Genomic DNA, 27,739 nt, shown 5'->3' on the forward strand with positions numbered 1-27,739 from the left:
AGTGTCTCTTCTTACTGTTCTGTTTGCCACTGGCCTGGTTCAGGTTTTCACTGATTAGTTAGAATGTTGTAGTTTCTGATATTGTTTCCTTTTTTAAAAAAGAGTATTTTTTTTAAACCAAATACTTCAATAAAAAGCAATCTCACAGGGATATTACAAAGATTTAGAGTTCACAGATGTGAAGCACCTAGTAGAGTTCCTGGAGTGTAACGGGCACACAAATACTGGTTTTCTTCCTTGCCTATGATCTATGCTCAACTTTTGTCAAATTGGCTTCCTCACCGAATCTCCAAAGATATCACACACTGTCCTGATTCCGTCCCTTTGCTATTCTACTTACACTGTACTTCCATCCCATCCTCCTGTGTCTCAACCGAAAATGTCCCTTAACAGCTCAAGTGCCATTTCATCCCTTCAGTAACCATCCTTACTTGAGAATAGAGAGTTCAATCAAAGTTACACACTCAGACACTACAGTCTTATTTCAGGCTCAGGAATACAAACAACACTATATCCTGCCTAAAGAAGAAAGTAGAACAAGCAGCTATAAACAGGCAATTGGGAGCTCTGTGTGGTTTTTGCCTTTTAGTCTGACAGCCTTGGCTCTCTCACTATTCAAGTTCTATTTCAAAGTCACCTCCTCTTTGTTACCTGTCCTTGCTCCTCTACCATCTGGTAATTGCTTCCACATCAGTGTTCTAAAAGCGCTTTATACACTTCTATTATGCCACTACTCACACTGTTTACATGTCCATTTCTCTCCAGCTCTCCCCAAACCACCCCATCCTCCCAACTAAATTGTGAGTTACCTGAGGGAAGGAAACATACATGGTAGGCAGTACAGAGCTCTGGTTAAGAGCAGACTCTGGAGCCAGGCAGCTGGGCTTAGAATCCCATTCTGCCACTTCCCAGCAATATGACCTTGAGCAAACTCTGACTTCAAGCCTCAGTTTCCTAATGTGCAAAAGGAAGATAAAAAATTATACCTACCTCAGCACTTAGCAGCCTTCACTTCTCAGCTTCTTTCTGACAAGGCAGTTTAAAGCAGTGTTAAGCACATGGGTTTTAGAATCAGTACTTGGTTTTGTTTTCGGGTTCTAACACTAACTTTGAGACCTTGGGCAAGCTACTTCAACTTTGAGAGCTTCGGTTTCTTCGTCTGTAGAAGATAGTAATTAGCACCTATCTTATAGGGTCATTGTAAGGATTAGATGAGAAAGTTCACATGAAGCATTTGGCACAGTGAGGTGCTCTAGAAATATTTCCTATCACACTTTCTATTTATCTATTTTAAGGCTGGTCTCCTAGAGACATGTTAAACAGCAAATGCCTTCCTTTCCACAAGCAATTATTTCAGGACTCAGTATTTGCCATGTTTGATGTTCAAGGTCATAGCTGTTAGTCTTCCTCAGACTTTAGATTCCACATGGCCATGATTTCAGTCACATTAGCAGATTCTTTAAAAATTGTGTCCTTTGTGAGGATATCAACTTGCAAGTGCACGGAAACAAATTAACAAAAGGCAGTATGCCTCCCTACCCTAGAAATCACCTTTCTACCTCTGTGTCATTAAGCTTTATACCCAAGGCTTATATTAAATGGAATATATTAAGAAACTGACCTATGGAAACCCATGGAGAACTGTTCTATTTATAGAATTCCTTTGTGTGCGCTATGCTGACAAAGTTCATACTTGGGAAAATTGTTTTAATTTCTGTACTCCTAGGGAATACTCCAAAATAGTTATGATACTAATAAGAACAAGGAAAACAAATATTGTTACTATGCCCCCCAACTCTTCCATATACCCCCTACCTAATAAATGATCACATTAATCCAAATTCCTAACTGTGCACAGAATAATCAGTATCAACAATGCTTCACAATTTTGTGAAGTGGTTTTCTATATATACTGAACAAAAGTGATACTAGAGGCTGCAGGTCCCTCATAATAGAACTCAATAGCTGGTGACTCAAAGGCAAGTCAATGTTAACGGATATCCTGTGCACCAGAGATAAAGTATCAAATGAGATGAGTTGCACAGGGAAACAAACTAATTCTCTTGACAGTGTCTGATAAATCTCATATCTTTTTCTGTTCATCACAACCCATAATATGAGGGTCCCTTACCATAGCCTATGACTAATTAAATTAAAAATCTCATCTTTCAAAAAGCTTTAAAAAAAATAAGTGGGGGGAACGGAACCCTGAGAACTGTCCTCAAATCCAAACTCCTTCAATTTCTTTTTAACCACCCCCAAAACATGCCTTTAAATAGGAGAAGATAAAAATTACTATCTTTCTAGCATGTCTGTAAATTACATATTTTCATATACATCCTTGATTCTCATGACTCACAACAATGTACAGCCTTATAAGTTTTATTTCACATATGGAGAAACTCAGGAAAAAGTTCATGTGTGGCTGTCTGTGATCACATAGTAAATGGTACAGTCAACAGATCCAATCAACCCTGCGCTCCTCGCAACAGCAGGGTGTACAAGCAATACTATAAATCGACTGAAAATAATGTATGTAGCTAATATTTATTAAAGCTGACTAGGAAAGTGAGGCAATAGGGCACCTTCTTTACATATGGTAAAAAAACAAATAAATAAAAAGCAAACTTTAGGTTAGACCAACAGTTCTCAAAAATTCTGTTCACAGGATCCCTTTATATTTTTAGAAATGATTTGGACTTCAAAGAGCTGTTGCCTATGTGGGTTATATCTACTGATATGTAAATTAGAATTCTATTTATATTTAAAATGACATTAGAAATTAAAATCAACATTTATAAACATAAGGATACACAAACTCACATTCCATTAGCCATCAGGGTGATAATGTCATCACATTGTGAAACTCTTGGAAAACTCCACTGTATGACATTCTGTCTCATGTAAGACAATGAAAGTGGAAAAAGGCAAATAACATTTTTGTATTACTATGAGAATAGTTTCAACTTGGTAGATACCCTCCACCCTACCTCCATGCAGATCCAAAAGAATCCCCAAACCATACTTTACACTTTGAAAACCACTGAGGGTAGATAGATAGTAAGTAACGACCCTTAGTTATGGCAATTCTTCTAAAGTTTTAAGTTGTAACCTATTGTCTTACTTTAAGTACACTGTTTCTCCCTATTAGATTTTTAAAAATCTAAAGGAAAGACTTATTTATTCCCTTTTAGCACTAATTTTCTTTGTAGTGCATAGTTTCCTGGACAAAGATGATATCAAACATTTACTGAGTAAATTGATCCTTTCTGAAGTCTAGTGGATGGGGGAAGAGAAAATATCTTAAGGCAAAATCATTACCTCCCTACTATGGTAAGACATGAACAATAAAGTATATAATACAGAGGTCTGGTCTTCTCAAGCCACTTAAATGTATCAAACAGACAAAAAGGTCCATTCCAGATATGAAATAAGAAATAACAAAAGATCTGAACAAGAGAAATGAGAAAAGAGTTAATATTTTAACTGTCCAGCTTTCTCATTTTTTTCTAGCCAGATAAAAGTACAAAGCTTCTTCTGAAGTATAAATGATTTTAATATTGTGTCTCTTTCCTTCTCTTAGTTCGCAATTACCTGAAGATGGAACTTATTAGATGAAAATATTTTTTAGATGATTTGTACTTGTATATGAGAAAAATCCCTACATTAATTTAGACCTATGCAAAAATAACAGAGAAATGAATAAAGCCTCATATTTACATAATTCTTTTCTCTAAGAATTTGATTTTTAGATTTTTATTTCAGTCTCAAAAATAACAAGTTGCACGATTTGCCCAAGAATATACTAAATCAACAAATCAGCAGTAATTTCAGAAATTCCTCATCATGTAATCCTACTGTTTCAGGGCAAAAGGCTGAATTACTTTCAAGAAAAACCTTAAAAGCACAGAGTATACCCAAGACTCCACCATTATTACCATAGAGTCTGGTCTAATAATGCTTGTTGACTGACATGAATCTCGGAATAACTGAGTCGAAATTCTAACTTCACAGTATTAAAAAATTAAAATATTTTGTAATTTATTCAAATATTTTAAGTAAGCAATTGACTAAAAAATAGCCTATAATTTAGATAAGTTGTATTAATGTGCTTTACTACGAACTGACACTGTCACAAATTTTCTCCTACTTTATGAATCTAAATATTTGAACTGAATTCAAATTATCCACCACTCCAGCATTAGTTTAAAAAAAAAAAAAGACATATTTTGCTATGAACATATTTTAAATTCTTTCATGTCAAGAGTTTGCAATTCTAGTCCTCATTAAAATCTAAAGTTAAATGCTGAGAACTAATAACCTTTCCAAATATTAAAATAGACCAGATATCACCTGTCTCATATTTTACAGAAAATAATCTTATACCTAGTAATGGTGAGAATAAAATAAGATTTTCAATGTATTATAAAAATAATTATCTGACAATGAAATTGGTTATAATAGAATGGCTCTTACTTCAGCCACAGCGAGTTTCACAGAACTAAAAGTTCTGAATTATTTACGTGCCTGACCAAATGACTAAGGTAGCAAGACTGTGTAGTCAGCAATCACGATGATCCTTAGTGATGAGTATGAGTTTAATCTAGTATTCATGAGACTATTGTGTGCAAGTTGACATACAACACAAACACGAGGTGCACTATGTAGTAGATATGGATATCTGCATAATTGTTCTAAGAACAGAATACAGTCATTTTTCAAAATATCAATTCTTGTAGCCAGCTACCAAACAGAAATTATATCTCCTTACTATTGCTACTTAAGATTTTACAGCAAAAAGAATATGTTACTTATAACTGCAGATTATATAGGTAGGATATGGAGTTGATCCTAGGAGAAACACCATTTCTAAACATCCTTAAGGTCACAAATACCTGTTTAACTGGCTTGTACCTTACCGAGAAACCTAGTAAACAAAGCAGGTACTTATTACAAAAGAATAAACCCAACTAAAATATTTTCGCTGTGCTAATCACAGCATTTTTGTTTTTAAGTACAAACTATTAAGAACTAATTATGCTAGAGAGTGGGAAACTTTATAGCTCTTTTACCAATGTAATGCAAATCAAAGAACAGACATTTCAGTATTCCATCCACCGTATCATCAAGCTCTGCTCTCCCTGTAATAGATGAAGAATTCATGGGTATGAATACCCAATGTGCTGATTAGAGAAGAAAGAAATACATGTTCCAAAGCACTCTGCTGATTTCACACAATTGGTAATTATGCCCAACCAGTGCAAATAAATTTTATTGTTATTCTATATCAGTCCAAGGAAAGTATAACCTACAATTTATCAATGTTGTCCTTTCCTAAGAATGTGGAATTAAAAACCAAGGTTTCTGGAGTGTCTTGCAAACACATTTGCTTTGTTTCTGCTTGTATGTGGAAATGAGAGGGGGAGAGATGTTCATAAGGTGCCTCAGAGGACCTGAAGTCAACACTGTGAAATGCTGAGAAATCAATCAGCATAATTCCTGTGTGTGTGTGTGTGTTTAGGGGGAGGAGCACTCTTCTTCAATACTGATTTTACAATGAGATTGGATTAAATATCACCAACCTGTGTTTCTGACAACCTTCAACCATTTAAAAAAAAAAAGGTTAAAGTAAGTTCCATATAGTTTAAGTATTCTTTATATTTAAAGAATACAGGTATTCTTTAATTCAAAATCTCAGCATTTCAGTTACATGACTGAATTCACTTTGTGAAAATTTATCAAGCATACACTTAGGATTTGGGCAGTTTCTGTATACAGCCACGCAAACACACACGTACATACATACACACACACACTGATAAAAAGTTTGTACAAAATAAATTCAGGCATTTAAAGGACTGATGTGCTTTTTATATAGGATAGTCGAAAGGTGATATTTAAGCAGGGACCTGAAAAGCGATGGGGTGAACTCCTTAGCTCTCTGTGGGAAAAACACTCCTGAAGAACAACAGGCAAAGGCCTTGCGATGGGCACATGCTTGGAGTGTGAGAACAGACAGAAGGCCAGAACAGACCAAGTGAGAGGAAGAGTTATAGAAAACAACTCCAGAGCTAGAGAGAATGGCCAGGAGTGGAGTAAAGCAGTGAATGAGTTACACCCATACACACTGCCTGGAGGCATGTCCACATTACACATACGAACCAATTTGTAGGGTCACATTTATATTATACTCTCCCACTTTATTATGAAGGAGAAAGAGAGTGGGAGATAGAGAAAGGGAGAGGGGAGGGTGAGAGGCACTTCCCCAAGAAATGAGGCCTGTACATATGTGTTTCAGCATATAGTTAAGCGCACATCTCAAACTTAAAATTTTCAGGATTACAAAATTAAAAGGGAGAGTAGATTTTTAACTTCTTTATGATCCTAAACACTACTTGAATATCTGCAAAAAACTAGCCAAAAAAAGAAGAAAAACGACTAAAAAACTTCAAAAAAAAATCTAGTATCTATACAAAGATGTAGGTAAAAAATGTTTACAGTTCCATTATTTATATCAGTGAGAACCTGAATGACAAAAAAAAATAAAACAAGGAATCAGTTAACTTATGGTACATCTGATCAACCTAATTCTAAGCATCTGTTAAAACAATGAAGTAGGTATATTTAGAAAACCTAAGATACAGAAAGCAAAAAGAAATAAAAGGCAAGCTACTAATAATACCAACTATGACCCTTTTTGTATAAATTAGAATGCATTTAGAAAAAAATATGGAAGAATCATCCTCAAATTTAATAGTTTTCTTTAAAGATATTACAGGAGAATTTTCATTTTGATATTTCATAGTTTCTTACTGAATGTTTATAATGAGCTTATCACTCATTTGAAAGGGAGAAAATTTAAATGTGTCACCTAGCAAATGTCTGACATATATCTTAGTAGAATGTCTGACAAATGTAGGATAATCAATAAATGTGTATTTTCAATTGGTTACTAAAGGAAAGATACATTTATTCAGTAGGTGTCATATGTCACATTTATTACATCTAATTAAGTATTATTCCCACTTCCATTTTACAGATATGGACAATGAGACTAAGGGAAGATAAGACCCTTTGCCCAAGGTCTCTGGCTCAGTATAGTGCTGTCTCCTGGAAGACAACTCAAGTGCTTCTCTGTACCCTCAACTCAAAAGAATGAAATCATTCCCTCGTACTGGCAGTTTCTCTTTAGCACCTGCTGTTGTACTCACCTGAAGGTAAATAATTAACACTTATCCTTCATTCTTCCCTAGTACAAATACAGTAAGTATGTGGTTTTATGCCAGTCTTAGCGATGTGGTAAGAGAGATTTTGAACTACTCTGTAAAACTTCTAATAACCAGGTGGTTGCTTTATGACTTTCCAGTGAAGCGTGATGTGCTCTGATGCCGTGCCAAAAGTGGGGCTAGGGCCTGTGACTCTAGGAAGGAATAAAGGGATTTTCTAGCACTTGTTTTCCTGGTGACATTGTTCTGTGAAACTGGAGCATGTGATGAGAAGAAATGTTGGGTCAGTATTTAACTTCTAAACAAGGTATTTAGTGATAGAAACTCTAACTTGAAACGTCAGATGTTCTTATTGAACGACTGATTCAAAATGTCTCCGCCTGCTATAAGGAATCTTAAAAGGGAGAGAGGTTGCACTTTCTTGTGTAAAATTATGAAGTGTTTAATGTTTATTTTAGCATGTTAGTTTTAGTTGTATTTATGGCAACAAAGTTGCATCCTTCTGTCTGTGTTTACTATCCAAACTGGAGTCTATGGACCCTAGACAGATTTTGACTGGACTATAAATTTCATGAAATTGAATGAAAACTTGTTTATGCATTTTTCTGCAGAGTATGCAGTTTTCATTAGCTTCCCAAAAAGACAGAACCCTCAAAAAAAAAGGTCTGAAAGTACCTTTTGACATATATGCATATGTGTTCCCTTTTTTAGTAGGCATTTAAGCATAGAGTTTTGCTTTTTAGGTTTTTTTTTAAGAGTTTAGAGTAGGGATTAAAAAAATTTTTAAAAAAAAAAAAAAAAAAAAAAGGTCCAGATAGTAAATATTTTAGAATCTATGGGTGTGTATGGTCTGTTGCAGTCTTCTTTTTCCTTTTTTGAACAACTTTACATGTAAGCCATAAATGTAAAAACAATTCTAAATTTATGGGCCTAATACTGATTTGTTTGCAAACCTCTGGCTTAGAGTAACAGTTGGTTTATCTCTGCAGAAATAACACAGAATAGACTTTAGGAGTCCAGGAATTTTTTAAAAAGAATTTCAGAAAGTCACTAACACCAACCACTAAGTCTCAAGTTTCCATATCTGCAAAAATGAGATACCAACCTCTCCCACACACAACAGTTTTAACTAGTAAGTTAGATAGCAAGTGTATGGAACTGCCCACACAATACCTGGCATATAGCTAGCAAACTGACTTTATTATCTGCCTCTGCATCATCTAATAGATCATTAGTAACATTTGTAAATCAAAATTAACTATTTGATTAGGCATGCTCCTCCAACACAATCAACTTTATGATGATCTGCTTGGCTATTTCCAGGAGCAAACTGGGGCTTCCCCAGAAAGCCAACAGACCTGTACATTACTGATTAGAATCTAAGTCTTATAATTACGCTTCTCCTTTCAATGTGCAAATCAAATTTCTAGAGCAAAGATTTATCAATCCATTATTTTCTATCAAGTTTTTTAAATGCCTAAATCACAATAATTCACAGTAGTTTTAAGAAAACTCATCTTGCAAAAGTAAAACCAGAACTAAACTGGAGTATATTTTAGTATATATATTTAGGGAACTTAAAGTCACAAAATATTATACAACACACAATAACTAGGTGTTTGCCTTAGCAAAGATACTGATCTCTCTTCTTGTTCCTCATAAACCTAAGGTCTTAAATATATCCAGATGTCATTACAATGAGCTTTGATTGTTGTTTGTTTTCCCCAGAAAGGCTAACTGCCTTGACATCATGAACTACGTTACAACCATTTTTATCACCTTCACATTACCCACCCCAACGCTAAGTATTGGTAGTCTTGAGGAAGCAGTTATTGAAAATAAATTACTTTCAAAAAACATGAGAGAAAGCACAACAGATAAAAAGTTAGCTACTACATCATTACTCCAGAATAGCTAGAGTGATAACACTAATGTTCTTGTCTCTGGTCTCCCAAAGTATCAAAGATTAGTTAGGTTTCCTAACATTAGCAAACAAAACTATGATTCCTACAATCACTAAGGAATTGTAGTAACTTTTTAAAAGTATATTCTAGCCCAAGTAAAGATATCTTTTAAAAGCTGTCCATATATAGAAAGAAAAGTATGCAAAAGTCAACACATACAGTATATTACACTTAACTTTACAAATAATTTTGTCAGCTTGCAGCAAATTTACTTTAAAAATTTTTAAGACATGGATAAAAACCACCTTTACTTCATATAATCAGTAAAATAAAAAAGCGATAATTAACATTAAATGTTTTTCCTCCTCATCTCAGAAGACCAAGGAAGAAATAACTCAATTGCAAACCACATTAATAAAATAAGAGGCTTTCCAGACCATGCCTAATTTAGTTCTCTGAAATTAATGGTGTTTAGAGAAGATATAGATAAACACAAAGATGAAAAAAGCTCTAACTAAATATAGTCCTGTCCCTGCCTTTAGTGGGGACAGTGGCCCTCCTCAATTTCTAGTTACCGAGAATATTTGAAAATTTCCACAAATATATATTAGCACATTTTTCAGGAGTAAAAAAACAGTTACTATAAAAATAGTCATTTTCAGAATACATTCCATAAACTTGAAAAGTGACATTTCCTCCAAATATTTGTTCCTTATTCATGAAATTCAAATAATGTCAATAAGTAGATGCTCGCCCCTGTACTTGTAGACAAGAGAAGTGAAAAGCAGCCATTATCTACTTTACTATCACTATACTACAGAGAAATAGAAAATGTTTCAAGAGATTTAAAAAAAAATTCTGGTTGAATTAAAAAAAATTCACCATGTCTTTTATAAAATAAAATTGCTCAATGAAAGTCCTTTTAAAGATATAATGCTTTTATTAAAAGGGGTAAAAATTATCATTCTCTACTATCTAGCTATTAATTCCCATTTTTACTGATTAGAAACAATAATGTTCCCCATTAAGTAAGGGTCTCAAATTCACATGAAGGCAGGTCAGGCAACTACCATTAGTTAAGTGTAGCAAGTAAGTGGGAACTATAAACTACATACAAGGACTTCATGCAGGTGTTACTGGACTCCATCTCCCCATCCTATTATTGCTACAGAATGCAGCCCTGGTGATACAAAGTCTTCCAATTTTTCCTAAGAGAAGCCAGAAATCCAAATTATGCAAAATCTTCCATTTTTAAATGTTGGCAATAAAAAACAAACTAACAAAAAAAACACAGTGCAGGCCAAATAAAAGTACTTGCAAACTGAGTTTAGCCTTACCGTATGCTACCAGTGCTGGCTACAGAGCAAAACCCTAGGAGCAGAAGCCTCCGTCAGAACCTTAAATATTCAACTTCCAGACCCTAAACTCCCCAGGACTATTTATTATACTCAGCTTTCACGATGGATTCTCCATGTAGTCAAGAACATTAGCGGTGATTTTTCTCTTGAAGACTAATTTTGGGGTTAATTTTTTAAAAAATACTACATTTCAAGAAAAATAAACAACTAACATTGAGGTGGCAGAATTTAGAATTCTATTATTAAAGTTAAAATGATAATATGTAGAAAATATATACATATTAAAGCTCATTTTAAAAATATTATAATGCTTTACAAACTGTTAGTTGGGTAAAATGAAGTGTCAATCAGCTGGGTCCTTAGAAAGCACCCACCTGAGCTTCTTCGCCTCTCTAGAAGAAACATCAGGAACTGACAGTCCTGATGAGCCACCTTCACTTGAGCGACATGAAAAGGTAAAATAAATAAAGGAGGGAAGAAGCGACAACAATGTTAATTGGCAAGATACTCCTGTTACATAAGTGCCAAAGGATAGGAAGACTCGATACAATTTTCTTTACTGCTTTAGCTCTACTAAGTAGATTAGATGGCTAAAAAGGATAAACTAGCAAGACCTTCCATTCGGAAACAAATCTACTGTATTAAAAAAGAAATGCTATGTGGGTCAGTAACCAAAGATTTAATCCCCTAAGAACAATGCAGTTGAAGAAAAAGTTTAAGAAAAAGGCAGCCTGGCTTTATTAAGAGCTGGATTTCACAATTTGACAGCTGTGTGACTTTAACCACTCTGAGCACTATTCCTTTAAAGGCTAAATATTAGCTGCTTTAATTCTCATTAGGAGAATTGTGATACGTCTTTAAAGTGTCTTAGTTCATTCTCTTAGCTGAAACTTGAATCCAAGCCACTTTAGTAGTTTAAAACACTTCTGGTTGAACAGCTACACAGACAAGAAAACTCAATCCTTTCTTAAATCAGTCATTTTCATCATCTCACTTGTTATTTTCTTTTACTAAACTAAAATCAGCTTCTTAGTAACTTCAATCCCATCAATCACTTTGTAGTTTAAATATTGTTAAAGATAGCTAACTCGATTCTCACTAAGCTCTAAACTCTGCAAGGATTAAGGTTGTTCAGTATGGAAGCCCCAGCACCTAGAACACTAAACACATAGTGGTTGTATAATAAATATTTGCAGATTGAGCAATACATTCTGTGCAGTATTTATTGGTTGACTACTGAAATGCCTTCTAATATAAAAACCATAAATGTGTACATTTCTGAAAGTGACCATTTAATGCTTAAGGTTTAAAAGTCAAAATACCATACTAACCCAAGCACAAGCTGTTTTTTAAAAATCCTTTTGGATATAGTAAATAAAAGCAATTTTGCTATATTTTAAATGGTGATGCTATTTGATGATACAGATGATAAAGTTTCTTCAAAGCAATAAACCTATTACTGGCTCCATAACTCCTATTCATAATATCCTTCAGATTTAACTGAATTCCAAGTCTGCATTAAAAAAAATAATAAAAAATAAAAATAAAAACCTCTCAAAATGATATGCAACCACACTGCCACTGGCTGCTCTGCAAATAACCCCCAAATAATAACAACTCAGTCAAATGTTATTATCTGAAATTTACCCAGAAAATAGCAGAATCGAAGTTGCCACAGACTATTAAAATCTGTAACAACTTTTCACATGACTTTCTTAGCAGTATGCTGCTATAACTCTCTCACTGCTTACTAGAACTCATTTATAATCTAGTCACTTAAATTCCAGAGCTTAAAGAACTGGTTTCATAAAGTATGTCCTACTTCACAGAACAGGAAATCGAACACAGTGAACAACCAGTCCACTATTCTCTGCAAATAAATCTATGGAAGCATTTCCATTCTAAAGCAAATTTCTCCTGCCACCTGAAAGTTTTAAGCTGTCACTCTGGGCTATTGGCTTAAACGAAACATAATTAGTAAGGTAAATCTGCCACATACACAAGTCAGTAATCCATCCCAAATCCAAACATAAAATATTTCTGGATTATCTGGGTCACTGATGCTTGAGACTGTGATAGAAAATTAGTGATCCAGAAATAGGCGACTTCCACTAAAGAGCACTAGAAAAGGCAAATACCAGATTGATATAATTTTATAATTAAAGGACAAAACCAAAAAGGTCAAACATTTTAATGAACACAAAGTAAGGCTGAAGGTGATATTAAAAATTCATGTTTTAGAATAGCCATGTCTGACCATTTCCACTCCAATAACAACAAGCCTTCCCCAGACCCAAGTCCGGTTTTACAAAACTTCCTTTCTTCTTCCACTTCTTCTATATTTAAAACAAAAAACAAAAAAGCAAAAAACACTTGCAAATGAATCAAACAGCACATCACATAAAATTAAACTTTTAAAGAGGGCTTTAAAAAGTTAAAATCACTACCTATCATTAAAATTCTACCTGCAGGGTGATTTCAGGTACTGTGTGAACAACTTACAGCCACAGAGAGTTGGCACATGAGGGCCAGAGTCTGGGCAGGTCTGTGCTAACCGACGTGCGCTGAAAGGGCAGATGACATTGACATAAAATGTACAGAGAACTACAGTATGCACGGGCTCCCAGCTCCTTTCCAACCTGCCATGGAAAAGTATTCCTTTACAACAGACACTATCTCTTCCTGAAAGTTGTCATAGCAAAAATGACCTGCAGTTGCAAAACCTAACGGCCCTGGGCTTACCAGCACATTCTTCCTGCCTGTACTTTGTCTCCAGGAACAATTTCTCAACGTGGCCAGGGTGATGCTGCAGAGTGCTCTCAGTGTAGCAACCACGTAGAGGAAGAGTTTCTCAACAGCCCCAGAGAGGACCCTGGGGATGAGGGTGGATTTCCCTTCTATTTTGGGCATGCCGCTTCCACCATGCTCACAGCAGCCTGCGTGCCCGAGAGCGTGCCGAAGGCTTTCTAGCTCACATTAACGCCCTTCGGGAGCAGGGGTGTGCACTCCTGGCCCTTGTCCCGGGCCCTGTCCAGAGTTGGGAAGATCCCTAGAAAGGCAGGGGCCGGGGAGAAGCCTTTGTCCCTCCCACGCCAAAGGCGGCAGCCTCCCGGGGGGCCCAGATTCCCCGCACCTATGGGATACCTCGCCCCCACCCGCCTCTCACCTGATCTTGTAACTCGGGAGGGTGTGCTTGCGCTTGATGATTTTCTTGAGCTGGTTGACGATGATGGAGGTGAGCTGGGGCATGGGCCGCCCTTCGAACTGGGACCGCACCTCGAAGTCGATCAGCGGGTCCTCCACGAAGGAGAAGAACCAGTGGGTGAAGGGCACGCGCGTGAGGACGAAGCGCAGCCTCCCCACCACTCGGGACAACTTGACGAACAGGTAGGCGGACTTGCCGAAGACCAAGTCCACGTCGATGGCCAGGTGGAAGCCCCCGTTGTACTCCACCTCGGCCTCGAAGGCCAGCTCCTCGGGCGAGGTGGCGGGCAGCGCCTCCCCCTCGGGGCCGTCGGACTCCCCGCTGGCCGAGGGCACCACGGGCCGGACGAGCCGGATGGTCTTGATGAAGGGCACCGTCTCGCCCAGGAACACGTCCCGCAGGCTCAGCCCCTCCAGCAGGCGCCCGGCCGTCTTGGTCTGCAGCAGCTCCTCGAACTCCACCTTGATCTTCTTGGTGACCCAGCGGCGGGCCAGCGCGGTGTCCCGCAGCTCCCGGAACAGGAACAGGATGGTGGCGTTGAGGAAGTAGCAGGTCTCCCGCGTCGGCGGGGCGGGGGTCTCCGGGGTCGCGGTCGCGCCGCCCTCGGGGGGCCCGCCCGAGGGCTCCTCAGCCCCGCCGGCGCCATAGAGGTACTCCCTGAGGGCCAGGCCCGGCACCGGCTTGATGAAGCGGAAGCCGTCGCCCGCGCGGGCGGCCTCGTCCGGCGGCGGCTCGGGCTGTTTGCGGTAAAGCAGCAAGAACTGGGTTAGGAGGGTGAGGAAGGAGCCCAGCACGGCCGACGCCAGGATCATGAGCAGCAGCCCCATACCGCCGCCGCCTCCGCCACGGCCGCGCGGGCCACGGCTCCCGCGCCCACAGCGCCGCTTGCTTCACGCCGCCGCCCCCGCTGCCTCCATCTTGAGGACATCGGGCGGCGGGATCGGGCGAGCGGCTCCCAGGGCCTGGTCCCGCGCCTCCGGCCGGCGCCCTGCGACGCCCGAGCCTGCGGCGGCCCCGCGGCTCCTCAGACGCTCCGGGAGGCGGCTGCCGTGTCGGCGGGGGCGGGAGGGGGCGGGACGGCGGCTCCCTCCGGCCTCCGCTCATTGGACGAACGGCGCGTGACGTCAGGAGCGTGCTCGCTCCCGGCGGCGTCGCTTGGCAGCCGGCGCCAGGGCGCGCGTACGCGGGTCCTTTTTCCCGTCTCCGGCTCCCTTCCAGCCCCGCCCCCCGCGCCCACACTCCATTCCCCGCGATCCACGTGGCTGTCACTTCTGGAGCAGCTGTCGAAACAGGAGCGGATAACCGGGGCCGCCAGTTGGAGGATAAGAAGGCCCGGCGCAGATGGAGTGGCATGTTTTTTGATCCTGGTCATCCCATTATCTACTAGTGCTCCCATCCCGCCTCAGCGGCCGTGGTCCCTGTGGGTTACCTCTGCTGCAGTGTGCTTCTTTGACTAGCGACCCTGAGAGATGGGCTAGCGGAGGCTTTCCTTGCAGGGCAGCGCTGCAGAGGATCTGAACTGGCCGTTTGGAGACTTCCTAAGCCGAAGACAAGAGAGGACTGTCTCTGAGACCTTCATCGCTGACCATCAATTTGACCATCAGATGCTTTTCTGCGTCTGGAGAGGGTGGGCCCTGAGAAGGAGGGAGAGAGAAAAAAGATATAAGATTTAGCACCTAAGTGGATAGTCGAAATTTAAATGAGAAGTAAGTAAGTAAAAGAGCTGGGACAGGAAAGATGAATGAGATGAATTTGTCAGATGATTGGAAAATGAACAGTGGCTCACTGTCAGGCTCTTGCAGAGGGTTAAGCCCCATGTGTATTACCATCTTTAGTCCATCTATGAGGCAGTTATTGCTTGCCCCCACCCATTTTACAGATGCAAACCCTGGCACACCCAACGCTAAGAAAGTTGCCTGGGTGACATGATGGAGCCTGATTTGTCTGGCATGAACCCTAAGCCCTTGGTCACTTCTCTGTACCATGACACCAAGATTGCTAGAGTTGGAAGGGATCTTATCAGTTCCCTGATGCACAGGAAGGAGGAACTGGGGAAGGGAGTCAGAAAAGATTTCAAGAGATTTTACACAGGGTAGCACCTTGACCAAAGCCATAGAGTTAATGAAGCCAGGTTGCCCAGCAACGTTGTTATTCCTCATGCCCTCTGACTGCTTGGTTGTTACATCATAAATGTTATGTGGCTCCAATTACATAGACGCCACAACAGTTCTCCTTCTAGACCTGCAAGTGTCAGAGATTCCATACCTAAAAGTCAGACCAGTCCCAGCTGGCCCTGAGGAGCAAGGCCAGGGCTCCTCTCTAGCCCTTGAAGATCTTCAAGCCAGTGTTTGTCTTGAGTCTTCTGGAACAAAAACAGTTTGGCCCCATTCTGACCAAGCTGGAACAGGTGCAGAACGTGGGAACCAGGCCCATCTCATCTCACTCAGGCCCAGGTGTAAGACCAGATGGCTTCTTTACTCCAGAGATGTAAGACAGGTACCTGCTGAGGAACGAGGCTCAAACCCTACATTCCATATCCAAAGGAAGTCCAAGGCCCTGCTGGGGTTTCTGGGAGCTCCAGGCAACTTCTGTTTTGCAGTTATCTCTGGCTTCTGGCCTCTGCTTCTGTGATGCTACCTCAGTTCTACACTGTTTTACCCCAAATGGAAAATGTAGATCCTTCCTCGATTTCCACCCAAAGCCTTGTTTATAAGACTTATGTAGAAAATGTCACGGAAGCTAGAGAAGGCGTGGAGCAAAAAAATAATTCCTCATATTACTGAGATACAAAATCCTCAAACTGTATGCTAAGCCCTCCTGCATCTTAAAATATTCCTAAACCACCTCCTCGCCCACAAGGAAAGTAGGTGGCCTTCATGAGAGTGAGTCCTCGGTGTCACACGCCATCTCACAGGCGCCTCCTTTTCCTCTCCTCCCACCTCTTCCTTATTCCTCAGATGACCTCTGGGAACCTTTAATCTTTGAAATCCATTTGATTCCACAGCAAAACTTGTCTCCCGAGGGCTGCACTCCAAATCCATGGAGGAGCTCAGAACAGCTTTGGGGAAGATAAAATGCTTTCCTTGTATTAAAAATGGCAACATTAATTGAACACTTACAATAATGATAGGAATATTTATAGAGAATGAACTATGTGCTAGGCACAGTATTAAGCATTTTGTGTGCCTCATCCCTTTAAAACTCAAAATGTCAGGGAGTGTTGACCCCGTCCCTCCTCTCAGGCCTGGGGTAGCCATTGTCTGCCAGCTTAGGGGCTTTGCTGCTTTTACCTTTCACTAGGTCATTCAGCTAACCCAGGGTTTCTTTACCTCAGCACTATTGTCATTTGGAGCTGGAAGATTCCTGTGCATTGCAGGAGGTGATGCTGTGTTAATAGAAGCTTATCATTTTTAATAACATTCCCTGGGAGAATATAAATTCAGCAACCTTTTTTCCTTTTAATATTAATGCTGGTTCATAGAAATTCAAGAGTCTGAGAACTTTTGGCCCCAGCTTGAAAATCTAAGTAGGTATTTGAAGGAAGAAGGTACTTAGTCTGCTTGCTGACCTTTTAATGAGTTTTAAATGACATCATTGAAATTAAGCTGCCCCAACAGCCTTCATGAGAAGTATCCATTTCAAGGGTAAAGGCTGTTGAATACAGGAAGATGTAAGACAAGCATTCTCACCAACTAGAGAGAGGCATGGATCGCTTCTGCCACTAAACTCCCAATCCTTCCTGGTCACCACCAAAGAGGATGAGAAAGCCAAAGCATGTGAACAAGGAGAGTTTGTAAGTAGTGTGAAAACCACCTTGATAAAAATAATATAGTAATATAAAATAATGCAAATATAGCAAAGCATGGGGAAAACATAGAGAAGTTTAGAATGATTGCCTAAAAATAATACATTAAACTGTTTTGTGAACTGTCAGAATTCAAATTCAACAACTATTTTTGAGCATCCAGCATGTGCCGAATTCTGCGGATACTGAATGAATAGGGCAGGTGGCAGGTCCAGGTGGAAGCAGACAAACACCTACATAACTGATAGAAAGAGATAGTACTCAGTGTATTGTGGGACCAGAGCCTTCTGGTTCGGGGGCAGGGACAGTTGATTGCTAGGAATAGAAACTGCCTTAAGCTAAGTTAACTGAAATTGGATTTATGTTAAGGAGACTGGGGAATCTCTGGGAACTCAGCTGCAAGATGTTCAGCTGGTGATCTCTCAGAAATCTGGGAGTGAGAGGCCTGTTTCTCTCATTCCTTCTAGGCCCCTTCCCCACCCATTAACTTGTCTCTATATCTCTCTGCAAGTCTGTGCCATTTTCCTCCATAAGGCTCTTGGTTCCTACTTCCCCATAGCCTCAGCGTGCAGGCAGCTTTGGAAGGCATTATTAGCTCTGTACTCAACTATAGAGGGTCTTGTGTTTCTGGTGCCTAATGTGACTTGCTATTTCAATTTCTAGTGCTGGAAGAGAAACTCCAGATAAGCTCTACTAATCTTATTATCTATGTCCAAGTTTGCCTATTCTGGGCTACTGGTGGGTAGGGCAACTTCTCCAAGGACAGAGAGAGGATTGAGAATTAGCATAGATGGGGAATTCTAGCTTAAATGGGGGACAAAGGATTTTCAGGCTGGGGAAGGTGGGAAGCTTCTTGGCGCAAATGAAATTTGCATTGGTCTTTGATAATTGGAAGGGCATTCTAATCAGGTGGCCAAAGTTCAGAAGTTGGAAATCCAACAGAGTTTAGGGAAATTGAGACCAGGATGGCTGGAGAGTGGTATCGATAAGGTCAGTGCAGAGAGGAAGAGATAGAGGTAAGACCATAACATAGAATTGAGCCAAATTATGTAAGGTTGAAGTATCAGGGTACGTTTGGCTTCTATTTTGTAGTCTTTGTAAAGTCACCAAAGGTTTTTTTTAAGGAGGAGCATGATTTTAACCCTTTTCCTCCCACCGTCCAAGTCACGCTGTTCCTAGAGTGATCTTACTCCAGTACGAGTCGGATCTTGTCACTTGGTTGCTAAAAATTCTTCAATGGCTTCCCACAGCCATATTAATAATGATGGCTATCATATATCAAGAGCATAATAAATGGGAAGCATCGTGCTAAGCACTTTAGAAGCATTTACATGCTCACGATTGCCCTTTGGGGTCGGTATTACCATCTCCATTTTATGGATGAGGAAACGGACGTGATGCAGATAAATAACCTACAGAGTTCGCTACATTAATAAGTAAAGGAGCAGAGATTTGAACAAGCTCTAACTCCAAAACCTCTCATTTTAGGGCAATGTTCTCTTAGGATACAGGCCAAAGTCGTTGGCGTGGCAAACCATGCCCTTTGCTTACACTTCAGGCTCCTCTCCCACACGCACTCTGTCAGCAAATCCTGTTGGCTCTACCTTTGAAATACATTTGGAATTTGACCACTTCTTGCCACATTCACCACCCTCGTTCAAGCACCATCTTGGCCCTGGATTACTGGAGTAGTCTCTTGATTGGCCTCTCTGCTTCTGCCCCTGACACCCTGATGGCTGTTCAAACACAGAAGCCAAAGTGGCCATGTTAAGGCACGAGTTTGGTCATGTTACTCAAAACACCAGTGGTTCCTGTGGTAGGCAGAGTAATGGTCCCCCACAGATGCCTGCATCTTAATCCCCGGAACCTGTGAGTATGTTACCTGACAGAGGGGAATCGATGTTGCAGAGGGAATTAAGGTTGCTAATCGGCTGACCTTAAGATAGGGACGTTATCCTGGATTGTCCAGCTGTGCCCAATGTAACCACGAGTGTCCTTAAATGAGGAGGAGGGAGGCAGAAGGGAAGATGGAAACGATGTGATGTAAGAAAGACTGGACTCGCCATTGCTGGGTTGAAGATGCATGTGAAGTAAGAGCGAGAAATGCAGGCAGCCTCTAAGCAGCTGGAGAAGGCAAAAACATGGCTTCTTCCCTGGAGCATCCAGGAGGGAACTCAGCTCTGCCAGCCCCTTGCTTTCAGTCCAGTGAGATCTGCTGGAGGTTGGGCATGGGACCTCCAGGAAAGTAAGATAATTAAATCTGTGTTATTTTAAGCCACTACGTTTGTGGTGATTTGTTATAGCAGCCACAAGAAATGAATGCAGTTCCCACTCTTAAGCCAGGTAAAAGCCAAATGACCTGGCCCAAGTTGCCTCTGGGGCCTCACCTGCCACTTTCCACTTCATTCACCTTTCAGGCACACTACCCTCCTGCTCCGGCCATACAGCGTTATAGAATGAGTGCATGATTTTGAAACTTCACTTTCCAGAAGAGGGGAGAGGTGACTTGCCCATCTTCCCCAACAAGGATTTGAACCTGGGACTCTTTCTCCACTACCAGTAGGTTATGATTTCCATTGTACTTAGCTTTCACTTCGGCTTCCTCCGCAGAAAGTCTTGTGATTAAATGTCCCATGGCCACCTAACACAGTGTTCAAATTCTCTTTCAATGGGAGAATGTTTATGTTGACTATAAGAGCGGTTTGCTAGAAGAGTAGTTTATTTCTTGATGTGTGAAACTCAATGGCAGAAACAGTTCTTTAAAAGGCAGAGGAAGAAATTTCCAGAGCATCAGATTGTACTGATCAAGACAGGCAAATTCCTTAGAAGAAAAGACAGGCCTGGCTTTTCTTCAGACTGGAGGTTAACTGTGCATTTCTATTTATACCCTGGGATGTAGAGTGAGCTGCATGGAAACCTGGACACATTTCTAAGTGTTGTTGGCTATATCAATCTGAGTGCAAACAGCCCTCCTTTTATTCTGTTTCCAAATGAGAACGTTTGATTCTTGAGCTCGCAGCCACTCAGCGGGTGGCTTCCAGCGGACATTTACATGGGGTCGCTTCAGGGTTACTCTGCTCAGCCCATACTGTGTCCAAGTGATATGTGTTGCAGGTTGTTCTGGGACTGATTTCTGGTTCACTCAGCTCTGGTCATGAGAGCAGAGGTGACCTTCCCTTCAAAGCTTGTGGGTACCAGTCTGGCACATACAGCAGGCCTATTCTGTTATTTGGATTTTTTTTTTTTTTTTTTTTTGGTTTGCTGTCGTGCCTCTCTTTTGTGAACTCCGCCTTCTACGTTGTGCTCCCTGGGTTCTCATTTCCAGGCCCCATCCCCCTGGCCTCAAGGATAGGCATGTGATCCACGTTTGGCCAATTTAGGGCACCCTTGTGACAATGATTGTTCTAGAGAGAGTGGACATAAGACTCAAGCAGGGCTCATTAGAATCCAACCCTGAGACTAACAGACAGACCTTAGAAAGTAGACTCTCTCCTTCTTCTGGGGTGGCCACCTTTGGGAGAACACAAATCTGGAGTTCCCCCATGGAGAAAGCTTGTTTGTGCAGGAAGCTAAGCAGGGTCGAGCTGAGATAAGGAGTGAATGGAGGTTCTTGAGTTGGTGAGTCCCTGGTTCAAGCGATCTGGGCTCTGTTTTCCTTTGCTCGCTCTTGCATTCTCTGAGCCTCCCCACTGCCCTTCCAGGCTAGGTGAACCAATACTTTCCCTTGCTGCTGTATTGTGTTGTCTTAAATTGTGTTTCTGTCACTTGCTCCCAAAGAAGTCTGGCTAATATAAGTAGGGGGAAAATAATGGGGCCCCCTGCCACAGCCAAGAGGGGACTGAGAACCCATTCCCGTGGATGTTAAAGCCAGGGGTCTTCAGAAGCCTGGCCTGGGACATCCAGAAATGTAAGTATATATTTGGCCCCTGAATGTTCCTTATGAAAATCAGATCCTATTATTCCCTATCCCCTTCCCTCTTAAAACACTGTGATGGCTTCCCACGGCTGTGAAGATAAAGGGCACAATCCCCAAAAGGCTCACAAAGCCTGACCTCAATGGTCTGGATCAGGGGTCTGCAACTGTTTTCTGTAAAGGGCGATGAGTAAATATTTTAGCCCTTGGGGGCCATAAGGTATCTAACATAACTATTTAACTCTACCATTGTAGCTGAAAGCAGCCATGGGCGATAAGTAATGAAATGAGTGTGGCTGTGCGCCAATAAAACTTTCTTTACCAAACTAGGTGGTGAGCCACAATTTGCCCACTTCCTGGTCTAGAAGGTCTGGAACCTTGATATATATATATATATATATATATATATATATATAGCTTCACTGGCCTCCAGTCAGAATCTTCAGGCTTCAACCCACAGGCTCCCTCCCCTCTCAAGGCTCTCAGTCTGGAATGTTCTCCTGAACCTTTGTTTGGTTAACCCCTACTGCCACCCAGATTACTGCTCAGGTGTTGCTTCCTCTGGGAAGTCTTCACTGATACGCAGAGACTGGGCCAGATTTCCCAGTACGTGCTTTCCTAGGGCACCCTACCCCTCCTTCGTGGCATTTGTGCTGTAGTTGTACTTTTCAATATTTCATGTTCATCTGCTGTCTCCCTACTGGATGATAATTTCCATATGGACAAGGCCCTGTCTTTTTTGTTCAGTACCTAGCACAGTGCTTAGTGCATTGTAGGACTGTAATATGTATTTGCTAGAAGAAAAAGGGTGAGAGAGAAGAGAAGGGAGCATGGGAGGGAAGGAAGGGGGGAGAGAGAGGAGGAGAAAGAAAGATGGAGGAAAGAAAGGAAGAAGAAATCAATCCTCTGAATTTGCCTGTTAAATGACTGAACATTCAAGAGTGACAAAAATAAATGGATATTTTTCTCATCCGCTCACTGTTGAAATCAGTAGAACATGAAGGCTCGGTGATACTGGCACTGCTTTGTGTCCATTCAGCTGTTTGGTAGTTTTGGGGGCTTGGGGATGTTCCCTGGAGGTGACATCTCATCTCTGGCTTGACGGTGATATTAAATTGATTTTGTCTTCTCCCTCCACATTGACAAGTATGGTTTCATAATGGCAAAATTATTTAAAAATGGAAAACTATAGTTTTTATATGACTGAACGTTGGAAAAATGTCAAAGACAACTGAATTGAATTATTATTGTGCATGTGCTACTGACGACCCAGAAATATTTGGATGAGTGATAAAATAAAGGCATATTTTATGAATTATCTTATATTCTGTGCAAATAATTAATGTTTTTATGCCAGAAAAAAATCACTCTTTATGTAATTATAATCAAAATTTACATACCATTGACAATAAGTATCTAAAGGATTAAATTGAACATTTAATTATATTCAAAGATTATCAAATTTGAATATATTTCATAAAAACATAAATGAAAATAAATATGAAAAATAAGAATGAAATATTTTAGAAGAAAAATTATTTATCTATTTATCTATCTATCTATTTATTTATTTATTTATTTATTTATTTGTTTATTATGGTGACATTGGTTAACAAAATCCAGTAAGTTTCAGGTGTGCAATTTAGCAGTAAGGCACATATATATATATATATATATATATGGACACACATATATATTGCATTGTGTGAAAAATTTTTTTAAAGCATGAAAAATCTGAACATTAAAAAGCAAAGTAGATATTATAATAATGAATAAAAAATTATTTAAAAAGTGTTTAAATAAAGCTATAGTTTTTATTTGACATTTTGAAAATGGAATTAACTCAATAAATATTTTGACAAAAATAAAACTATTCCCAAATCTAGCATTCATTTTCTTAACTTAGTTGTTAGAATAAATAATTAGCACATTTCACTCATTATGCCTAGATTTACATATATATTTGCAAGTAATATAAACTTTTTTTTAGGCAAAAGCACAAACTCAGTCCCCCACAACCACAAATTATGCAGTCGAGTTTCCCACATTTGGGGAAACCAGAGGGGTTGATGGGTGACCTTGCCTTGGAAAAAGCCACCTTCATAATCACGGTATCTCCTCTACCAGGTAAGTGTGAATTGTTCACTATTATAGTCTGTTTCTCAGCCGCGATGTGCACTCCTTTTGTGATTATGCTGGTCCCCAGAGTGGATGTTTAGGTTGGGGTATCACCATGCCAGTGCTGAACACCAGGGCCCAAGTGACAGAGGCATACACATGTTTTTTAATGTGTGTGCATGTGCATGTATGTGTGTGTGTGTGTGTGTGTGTGAGAGAGAGAGATTATATGATATCCTCTGTGGCAAGGACGTTTCTTATCTTGCCCACGTCTAAGAACAGTATGGAAAGGAATTGCCTGCATGGTCAACTGATGGGTCATTTGGGGTATTTGCAATGTAACAAAGATGTCTGCTTAACCCCTAAAGAATTTGTGGAATGAATGGGGCCTTAGAAGGCAATTTGGAGTGGAGGAGGTGTGTGATGCCTCTTGCCTTTATTGTCCCCTACTGCCCACCACATGTCAGGAGAAAGGAGTTCTTCAGTTGTGCCTCTTCATTTTGACTACACTCTGCACACTTTGGCTAAGCAGCAGTCAAGACACAATTAACTAACAAAATGCTGAGCAAGCAGATGTCTTCATTATTTCTTGATTGATAGCATAGTTTCAGGGAAAACACTTTGACAAGTAAATTAATAATAAACACATCAAAATAAAACAATACATGAAAGGAGGATAAGATACTAATCTGCAGCAAATGCCAATGCTATTTTTTTAAGTCAGGAAAAAAAATCATCAAGCTATAATGCTAATAAGTGCCTACTAAAAGCCTTTTTAAAATAAAGATACTGTAATGGACACCCTATTACGGGATAAGCCTTCAAATAAAAATGAAGGTAAGTAAGGAATTCCCATTTTACAAGGAGGAAATATAGGCATGAAGAGGAGAAACGGCTTACACAAGGTCATACAACTAAGAGGCAAGGACAATATTCCAAACCAGGTTTATCTGTGCCCACGTTCTGACCTGGTGACTACCATGACACACCAGCTCTTTGCTCCTTTGACCCCACAGCCAGAGAGACTAAATAATCAACATTAGCCAAGAAAAATTCAGAAGGACGCTGGCTGAGCATCTTTCTTCTGCTTACTCTTCAGTTTCCCCCAAAAGACAAATAAGTCTAATTAACACCGTACAAACTATTAATAAGCCTGGGTTAAAGTGTTACATAATAAGATATTGTAAAGTGACACTTATTGACCAGGCCTTTCCTACTGGGTGAAAATCTGACCACTGAACTTTGAAGTACCTCTTCCCTCTTATTACAAAATGCTGACTTGCTTCATCTGACTTTCAAAGACCAACAAAGTATAAGGTTACTGTAAGTTGAAAAAGTGCCAACAGGGTCTTGAGTACAGTTGACCCTTGAAGAACATGGGTGTGAATTACAGGGGTCCACCTGAACATATTTTCTTTCAATAAATATGTACAGTTCTGTAAATGCATTTTCTCTTATGATTTTCTTAATAACATTTTCTTTGTTCTAGCTTACTTCATTGTAAGAATACAGTATATGATACATATGACATACAAAATATGTATTAATTGACTATTTACATCATCAGTAAGACTTCCAGTTAACAGTAGGCTATTAGTAGTTGAGTTTTGGGGGTGTTAAAAGTTACAGATGGATTTTTGACTGCATGGGGGCGGGGTGATTTTGGCACCCCTAACCCACTCTCTGTTCTAGAGTCTACTGTAGTAAGATGGGGAAACATATTGGAATGCTATAAATACATTGACAGTGTTTCTATGTTTTGTCAATATCTCTGATTAATGAGGTTTTTAACAGCTTTATTGAAATATTTTTCACATACCGTACAACTCGCCTATTTAAGGCAGGTTGATTAGATTTTAATATATTCAGAGTTGTGTCACCATCACCGCAATCTAATTTTGGAATATTTTCAACACCCTAAAAAGAAACCCCACGCCCATTAGCAGTCACTCAACCACTTCCTCCCACTCAGCCCTCTGCAACCACTAATCACTTTCTGTCTCTATGTATCTGCTTAATCCAGATATTTCATAGAAAAGGAATTATATAATACGCAATTTTTTGTTACTGGCTACTTGCAATTAGCAATGCTTTCGAGATTTATGCATGTTATATAGCATGTATCAGTATTACATTTTTCTTTATGGCCAAATAATATTCCATTGTATGCATAAAATGTTAATGCTTTTATCAGTCGTTAGACATTTAGGTTTTTCTACTTTTTTGGCTATGATGAATAATACTGCTGTAAACATTTGTGTACAAGGTTTTGTGTAGTCATATTTTCATTTCTCTTGGATATACGCCTATGAGTACAATTTCTAGGTCATATGGTAGCTCTATGTTTAACCTTTTGAGGAACTGCTAGACTCTTTTCCAAAGCAGTTACACCATTTTACATTCCCAACAACAGGGTATGAGGGTTCAAATTTCTCCATTCGGCCATCATCACCTGTCTTGATTTTAGTCATCCCAAAGGATGCACGGTAGCATCTCAATGTGATTTTGATGTGCATTTCCTGAGTGTCTAATGTTGGTTTTCTTTGGAGAGATGACTAATCAAATCCTTTGCCCATTTTTAAATTGAGTTATTTGTCTTTTGTTAAGTTGCAAGATTTCTTTATATTTCCAAATACAAGTCACTTCTCATATATTTGATTTGCAAATATTTTCTCCTATTCCGTGAATTGTCTTTTTACTTTTTTGATGGTGTCCTTTGAAACACGAAGTTTTTAAATTTTGATGAAGTCAAATTTATCTTTTTTTCCCCCTGTTTGCTTGTGCTTTTGGTGTCATACCCAAGAAATCATTGCCTAATCCAAGGTCATAAAGATTTACTCCTATGTTTTCTTCCAGAAACTTTATAGTTTTAGTTCTTACATTTAGGCTTATAATCCATCTTGAATTGATTTTTGTGTATGGTGTGAAGTTGGGGTCTAACTTCATTCTTTTTCATGTAGATTTCCAGCTGTCCCAGACTTTGTTCTTTCCCTTGTCGTATTGTCCCAGACCCTTTGCAAAAGTCAATTGACCATAAATGTGAGAGTTTATTTCTAGACTCTCAAATAAATACTTCTGGACTCTCAATAAAGACCTCAGGGCCTTTGCACAAGCAGTTCTTTTATACTGAAGTGCCCTTGCCTTCCTGACAGACTGCACCTTTATTCTTAAAGACTCTATCTTTGCCCCAGACATTCTAATGCCTCTTCCTTTGGACCTCATTGTTCTCGGTACTTACATCTATCCTTGGCTCTGTCAAGACACGGTACTTAAATTTGCTAATGTGCCTATTCACTCCAACTAGACTGCGCTTCTTGAAGACGTGGACTACAGCTTATCTGTCTTTATAACTCCAAGGCCAAGAATTCAAAAGGTGTTGAATGAATTTTTTGGATGTGTTTGGAATGTGTAAACTCCTATGGGTAGAAAAGCAACTGAAATTTAACCCTGGAAAGCACTTCTGTGGGCACATTTTTCTTATACAAACCGAAGAGGAGCTTTGACAGTTACTGGATTCATTGAAAAGTATTGGTTTATTAAGAGCATTTTCCATCTTTATACAAACATATCTAAAAGAAATCCATTTGAGGACCCGAATGCATTGATGAAATAAGCCAATAGCTGTCAAAATTTCTCTTTTCCTGGAACTCTATATAAATTGAACTAGATGCTTGTCCAATCCCCAGGAAATTCTGTACTCATTTGCACTAAAGCTACTTTCCTCAAACCACACTTGCGGTCATTATATCCTCTGATACCTTTAGATCAATAGGTGGAAGATGCTCATATGTTTCAGATGTTTTTGCCCTCCGTCTCACTTCCTGGCTCAGACCAGAATGTCTTTGGACTGAAGAGAATTCAAGAGCTGGCTAAGAACATCGATCCTGCCCAATTTAGACCACATGCCCTTTATAGTCATTCCCATCAGAGTGAGAGTAATTAAGACTTTAGACTGACGAGTGTACAGTTCTTTCCACAAAGTTCCTAACTGAGCAGACATTTCTTCTTCCATGTTCTTCAGTTACCTCAAAGGTGTGTGGGGCTGGATCCCTTTCTTAAAGAAGAGGAGCCAAATTATCTTTGACCAAGGGCAATTTCCTACCATAGTATTTCCTACTCCATTCATGTCAGTCATATTAATTTTATAAAAGTCTAACCCTTGAGTTTTTACATTAATTCACATTTCTTTATCCATACCTGAAAACCCTCC

At 39.8% G+C, this 27,739-nt stretch overlaps 1 protein-coding gene and 1 pseudogene across 1 annotated transcript in view; both read right to left on the bottom strand.

Annotated features, from left to right (window-relative positions):
* PDZD8 (PDZ domain containing 8) overlaps positions 1 to 14,771 on the bottom strand; it is a 59,236-nt gene extending 44,465 nt beyond the window's left edge. Inside the window, exon 1 of the mRNA XM_016142511.2 lies at positions 13,655 to 14,771. Within this exon, the coding sequence (XP_015997997.2) occupies positions 13,655 to 14,520 (866 nt within the window). The 5' untranslated portion in view covers positions 14,521 to 14,771. The remainder of the gene's footprint in view (positions 1 to 13,654) is intronic.
* Positions 14,772 to 23,398: 8,627 nt separating this feature from the next.
* Positions 23,399 to 23,546, bottom strand: LOC118604358 (annotated as a pseudogene).
* Positions 23,547 to 27,739: the final 4,193 nt, after the last annotated feature.

Source organism: Rousettus aegyptiacus, unplaced genomic scaffold, assembly GCF_014176215.1.
Source record: "Rousettus aegyptiacus isolate mRouAeg1 unplaced genomic scaffold, mRouAeg1.p scaffold_m13_p_6, whole genome shotgun sequence".
In the NCBI taxonomy this organism is placed as follows: domain Eukaryota; kingdom Metazoa; phylum Chordata; class Mammalia; order Chiroptera; family Pteropodidae; genus Rousettus; species Rousettus aegyptiacus.